Source organism: Chanos chanos, chromosome 1 (genome assembly GCF_902362185.1).
Source record: "Chanos chanos chromosome 1, fChaCha1.1, whole genome shotgun sequence".
NCBI classification, from domain to species: domain Eukaryota; kingdom Metazoa; phylum Chordata; class Actinopteri; order Gonorynchiformes; family Chanidae; genus Chanos; species Chanos chanos.
The window spans coordinates 51,711,294-51,718,195 of NC_044495.1; the positions used below are offsets into that span (position 1 = coordinate 51,711,294).

Here is a 6,902-nt window from a genome sequence, read left to right on the forward strand (position 1 = left end):
AAAAGCATTGAAATGCATTTTACACACACACAAACACACACAGAGAGAGAGAAAATGTGTATTTTGAATACTGTAAAATACCAGGCTCTGTGGTTGTTGATTGTGTTGATGCAGAAGTGGTTGGAAGGGTTGTGGCTGTATGAATGAGGAGAGGAGGTTAGATTAAAACAAGTGATGATGATGATGATGATCATTGTTGTTGCTGTTGTTATTATGATTATGATTATGATTATTATTATTATTATTATTATTATTATTATTACTACTACTACCACTGTTATTATTATTATTATTATTATTGTTTGTAGTAGCAGTAGTAATATTAGTGTTGCTGAATTCATTCACTCATTCGTTCATTCAATATTGCTTTTAGGATCATAACCAGTTTTGTTGTGTTGTGTTTGAATGTTGCTGCAGTGCTTGTGACAGTGGTGTCTGTGATAGAAAATGGTCATAAAATATACAATAAAAATGTGCAAAATGAAAATCAATCTAAAATATGTTTAAAATACCAGGTTTTGTAGAGGTCAGCTGTGTTGATGGAGAGGTGGGTTGAGGTATTGTGTCTGTAGCAAGGAGTAAAGAGAGAGAGGGGCAAATAAATAGAGAAAGACAGTTCAACCAAAAATCAAGCCAGCCTCTATTATTAATATTATTATTATCATTATTATTATTATTATTATTATTATTATTATTATTATTTTATTTTATTTTGTTTTGTTTAGCAATAGTAGCAGTAGTAGTAGTAGTAGTAGTAGTGGTAGTAGTAGCACTGTTGTTGTTGCTGTTGTTGAAGATGATGATGATATATTACAGTAATGAATTATTTCAGGATCATACCCAGCGGTGTGGTGCTTGATTGTTGTGTTGTTGCTGCAGTGCTTGTTAGAGTGGTGTCTGTGGTAGAAAGTATTTATAAAGAGTACATAAAACATGTAAACAAAGGGGGCAAATTAAGGCTGGCATGGACAATGGAGAAACAGAGGTGGGGGGGAGGGGTTTAGATTTTAAAATACCTGGCTCTGTGGTGGCCGGAGGAAGTCTTGATGTAGAAGTTGTTAGAACAGTAGTTGTGTCTGTGGGAAGAAGAAACAGAAGAGACAGTTCAACTGTAAATGAAACCAGCCAGATACTACTACAACTATTATCTTGATTATTATTATGACTATTAATGTTATGATTATTGTTGTATTAAAAGTATGTAAGTGCTTTAAGGATCATACCCAGTTGTGTGGTGCTTGAATGTTGTGTTGTTGCTGCAGCAGTGCTTGTTAGAGTGGTGTCTGTGGTAGAGAGTGGTGATAAAATATCACACAGTATATGGCCAAACATAGACAAGGGAGAGAGAGAGAGAGAGAGAGAGAGAGAGAGAGAGGAGAGAGAGAGAGAAACATTGACAAGAGAGGGAGAGAGAGAGAGAGAGAGAGAAAGAGTCTATATATTATAAAATACCAGGCTCTGTTGTGGTCGGCTGTGTTGATGCAGAAGTGAGTGGAAGAGCTGTGACTGTAGCAAAGAGAAAATAAAGATGAAATGAAAATGAAAACAGTGATAGATTGGTTAATTGAACTGAATTTATCTTGGTGCTTAATAATCTTGTTGCTTAATAATCAATCTCGATTAAAAAAAAACAGAGGTTGCGAGCTGAAATAAAGCTTAGTTTTTAAATGATGTGTAAGATAACAAGATACCATATTTCCATGATAGCTTTTATTGTTAAGGCATCTTAATCAACGCATACTATATACTACTTATACTACGTACTATAAAACTCGCTACGCGATGTATGTTCAGGGGAAGAATGTACTCGTTTACAAAGTCCATGCACATTAATTAAAGACTCTCGGTTGTAGACAGAAGTTGCGAATTGTTGCCAAAGAACTTTTAATTTCTAAAGGTGGTCGGATATTCCACCATGTTTCGCTGTCCACCTCTGGATGTTTGTCTGCTCCACACGAGGGTATGGTATGCACTCTAGTGGCAGATTTTCCAGCACTACAAGTATTCCTATTGACTCCCATTATATTTTTATTTCATATTATATTGAATTTTTTTTTTATGGACTGTAACATCTGTAAACTTTATGACATAATCGCTGACAAGTGGCACAAACCTAGCAAGTGTAAATAGCGATTACCGTTTTTGAGATATAGCCGTTTATTTAATATTATATTGAATTTTTTTTTTATGGACTGTAACATCTGTAAACTTTATGACATAATCGCTGACAAGTGGCACAAACCTAGCAAGTGTAAATAGCGATTACCGTTTTTGAGTTATAGCCGTGGGAACTACGTGAAATTGTGAAATTCTGATCCAGGTGACTCCCAATTTATTGCAGGTATCCATAAACCCAGTGCAATTTGATTAATAGACTCCTAGGGCTAAGTCCAGGATCAAGTTTGACATTGTACAGACATACAGCATAGGGTGATCGCTTTGAAAAGTACCTTAAAAACCTTTTTTTTTTTATTGGTAAATCTCTGGGGGGAATGTCGTTCCTGACATTCCCACAAACTTTGGTGCAAATCAGATCTATATTACTATGAGTTTGGCCTGGGAGAAAAAGGGAGCGAGGAAAAAAAAACCTAAGAAAACCGAGAACAATATGCTTCCCGCACTGCATGTTGGAAAGCATAGAAAAAAATAGTGATGAAATATCAATATTGTTTTGTAAAATACCATGCTTAGTTGTGGTCGGCTGTGTTGGTGTAGTAGTGGCTGAGGGGGTTGTGGCTGTACCAAGGCGAAAATGAAGTTAAAATGAAAAGTATTATTATTATTATTATTATTATTATTATTAGTTGTAGTAGCAGTAATGTTATTGTATTAAAAGTAGGTAAGTGCTTTAAAGATCATACCCAGTTGTGTTGTGCTTAAATGTTGTGTTGTGGCAGCAGTGCTTGTTAGAGTGGTGTCTGTGGTAGAGAATGATAATGAAACATCACACAGTATATGGTCAAATACAGAAGAGAGAGAGAGAGAGAGAGAGAGAGAGAGAGAGAAATGCTTTTATTTTTCAAAATACCAGGCTCTGTGGTGGTTGGCTGAGTTGATGTAGAAGTGACTGGTAGGGTTGTGGCTGTAGCAAGGAGAAAGGGATGTTAAAATTAAAATGAGATGATGATGATTATTATTATTATTAATATTAATAATTGTCATTATTATTTTGTTAAAGTGTCTAAATGGTTTTAGGATTACACCCAGTTGTGTTGTGCTTGATTGTTGTATTATGGCTGTAGTGCTTGTTAGAGTGGTGTTTGTGATTTAAAAAAAAAAAAAGAAGAAGAAGAACAAGCAGAAGAAGAAGAAAGTGGTGATGAAATATCAATATTGTTTTGTAAAATACCATGCTCAGTTGTGGTCGGCTGTGTTGGTGTAGTAGTGGCTGAGGGGGTTGTGGCTGTAGCAAGGAGAAGATGAAGTTAAAATGAAAAGTATCATTATTATTATTATTATTATTATTATTATTATTATTAGTTGTAGTAGCAGTAATGTTATTGTATTAAAAGTATGTAAGTGCTTTAAACATCATACCCAGTTGTGTTGTGCTTAAATGTTGTGTTGCTGCATCAGTGCTTGTTAGAGTGGTGTCTGTGGTAGAGAATGATAATGAAACATCACACAGTATATGTTCAAATACAGACGAGAGAGACAGACAAACAGACAGACAGAGAGGTACTTTTATCTTTTAAAATACCATGCTCAGATGTGGTCGGCTGTGTTGATGTACTAGTGGCTGAGGGGGTTGTGGCTGTAGCAAGGAGAAGATGAAGTTAAAATGAAAAGTAGTAGTGGTAGTAGTAGTAGTAGTAGTAGTGTTGTATTGAAAGTAGGTAAGTGCTTTAAAGATCATACCCAGTTGTGTTGTGCTTAACTGTTGTGTTGTGGCAGCAGTGCTTGTTAGAGTGGTGTCTGTGGTAGAGAGTGATAATAAAACATCACACAGTATATGGTCAAATACAGAAGAGAGAGAGAGAGAGAGAGAGAGAGAGAGAGAGAGAAATGCTTTTATTTTTCAAAATACCAGGCTCTGTGGTGGTTGGCTGAGTTGATGTGGTTGTGGCTGTAGCAAGGAGAAAAGGATGTTAAAATTAAAATGAGATGATGATGATTATTATTATTATTAATATTAATAATTGTCATTATTATTTTGTTAAAGTGTCTAAATGGTTTTAGGATTACACCCAGTTGTGTTGTGCTTGATTGTTGTATTATGGCTGTAGTGCTTGTTAGAGTGGTGTTTGTGATTAAAAAAAAAAGAAGAAGAACAACAACAAGCAGAAGAAGAAGAAAGTGCTGATGAAATATCAATATTGTTTTGTAAAATACCATGCTCAGTTGTGGTCGGCTGTGTTGGTGTAGTAGTGGCTGAGGGGGTTGTGGCTGTAGCAAGGAGAAGATGAAGTTAAAATGAAAAGTATCATTATTATTATTATTATTATTATTATTATTATTATTATTATTATCATTATTATTATTATTATTAGTTGTAGTAGCAGTAATGTTATTGTATTAAAAGTATGTAAGTGCTTTAAAGATCATACCCAGTTGTGTTGTGCTTAAATGTTGTGTTGCTGCATCAGTGCTTGTTAGAGTGGTGTCTGTGGTAGAGAATGATAATGAAACATCACACAGTATATGTTCAAATACAGACGCGAGAGACAGACAAACAGACAGAGAGGTACTTTTATCTTTTAAAATACCATGCTCAGTTATGGTCGGCTGTGTTGATGTAGTAGTGGCTGAGGGGGTTGTGGCTGTAGCAAGGAGAAAATGAAATTAAAATGAAAAGTAGTAGTAGTAGTAGTAGTGGTAGTAGTAGTAGTAGCAGTGTTGTTGTATTAAATGTAGGTAAGTGCTTTAAAGATCATACCCAGTTGTGTTGTGCTTAACTGTTGTGTTGTGGCAGCAGTGCTTGTTAGAGTGGTGTCTGTGGTAGAGAGTGGTAATAAAACATCACACAGTATATGGTCAGATACAGACGAGAGAGAGAGAGACAGAGAGAGAAAGGGGGGGAGAAAGAGAGAGAGAGAGAGAGAGAGAGAGAGAGAGAGAGAGAGAGAGAGAGAGAGAGAGAGAGGGAGGGAGGTACTTTTATCTGTTAAAATACCAGGCTCTGTGGTGGTTGGCTGAGTTGATGTAGAAGTGACTGGTAGGGTTGTGGCTGTAGCAAGGAGAAAAGGAAGTTAAAATTAAAATGAGACTATTACTATTATTATTAATCATCATTATTATTATTTTGGCAAAAGTATCAAAGTGCTTTTAGGATTACACCCAGCTGTGTTGTGCTTGACTTTTGTATTGTGGCTGTAGTGCTTGTTAGAGTGGTGTCTGTGATTAAAAAAAAAAGAGAGGAGAAAGTGGTGATGAAATATCAATATTGTTTTGTAAAATACCTTGCTCAGTTGTGGTCGGTTGTGTTGGTGTAGTAGTGGCTGAGGGGGTTGTGGCTGTAGCAAGGAGAAAATGAAGTTAAAATGAAAAGTATTATTATTATTATTATTATTATTATTATTACTATTATCATTATTATTATTATTATTAGTTGTAGTAGCAGTAATGTTATTGTATTAAAAGTATGTAAGTGCTTTAAAGATCATACCCAGTTGTGTTGTGCTTGAATGTTGTGTTGTTGCTGCAGTGCTTGTTAGTGTGGTGTCTGTGGTAGAAAATGGTCATAAAATGATACAGTATATGACACTTGCAGAAGCAAACTGAGTGAGTGGTACAGCATATGGCCGCATCGAGGTCGCACAACATAAAGTTGTGACAACGTAAGCGTCCAGAAGATGGCAGTGTCCGACAAACTAAACAGATGTAAGAAAGGGTCGTCGATTAATTGAACAGTGACTGATGAACGTGTTTGAATTGCGATGATTACACTGAATATGAGTGTTGGGAATTTCTCTTGATCTGAAGGAACTGAATTCCGTTTAAGCATGCTTTGATAGTACATGTTTCGACGCGTTTGGTTTGACATGTGTTGCAAGCATACTAGTGTAACGACCCTCGTGGTTCGCCAGAGTTGTTTTGGTGCAGCCGCCATAGGTCGATCAGATTTTTGGCTTCCTCGAAAACTACTTTAAAAAGTGTGTGCTATACTATTTTGGAGTTTCCTAAATCATCCTACAATCTGCCCGTTCCTTCACTACTGTACCGTTGCTAATTGTTTTCCAAACCCAGAATCTGACGTTCATTCCACTTACTCGCGCTTATCAGGTCTGCTGATTCGCTCGATCTTTTTCGTAGCAAGCATTTCATGAACCATACTCCAAATAAAAGCACATAATTTACGTATGAAATTGCGACTGGTGTCAGTTATTATGCTGATCGATTGTAGATTACATGAAAAACAAAAACTTTTTTCATTTTCTAAGTTTAAGAAAATGAGCTGCCCTTTATGGGTTTTTAATAGACCCGGGTACATTTTAATGTGCTCACATGGCCGGCTAATGGAGCCACGATTCTGCCTACTCAATCCTTTTCAGTGTGTTCTAAGGTCTGAAGCGAAGCTGTTGTTCTTATTGTTCTTGATGATTCTTTGTCATAGTGAATTGTTTCAGGATCATACCTAGTTGTGTTGTGCTTATATACGGTGTTGTTGCTGCAGTGCTTGCTAGAGTGGTGTCTGTGGCAAAAGTGTTGATAAAATATCACGTATGGAAAAATGTGCCAACAGAAACAGAGAAATAAAGGCAGGCATGGGCAATGGAAAGAGAGAAATTATAACGTAAAATACCAGGTTCTGGGGTGATCGGCAAAGTGGGTGGAAGCGTTGTGCCTGTAGTAAGGAGAAAAGGAGAATATGACATTTTGACAAAAAAGTACTAGGTTTACTCTTTTTTAATGAAAAGACTTGTTTGTCATTACTATTATTATTGTTATTGTCGTTGTATTTA

The 6,902-nt window shown here is 36.1% G+C and overlaps 1 protein-coding gene across 1 annotated transcript in view; it reads right to left on the reverse strand.

The window, feature by feature from the left end:
- Nucleotides 1-6,271, reverse strand: part of LOC115804637 (adhesion G protein-coupled receptor F4-like) — a 29,595-nt gene extending 23,324 nt beyond the window's left edge. The window contains exons 1-4 of the mRNA XM_030765150.1: nt 6,210-6,271; nt 1,017-1,076; nt 841-897; nt 82-135 (exon numbers count right to left, since the gene is read on the reverse strand). Coding sequence (XP_030621010.1) covers nt 82-135; nt 841-897; nt 1,017-1,076; nt 6,210-6,271 — 233 coding nt within the window. The remainder of the gene's footprint in view (nt 1-81; nt 136-840; nt 898-1,016; nt 1,077-6,209) is intronic.
- Nucleotides 6,272-6,902: the final 631 nt, after the last annotated feature.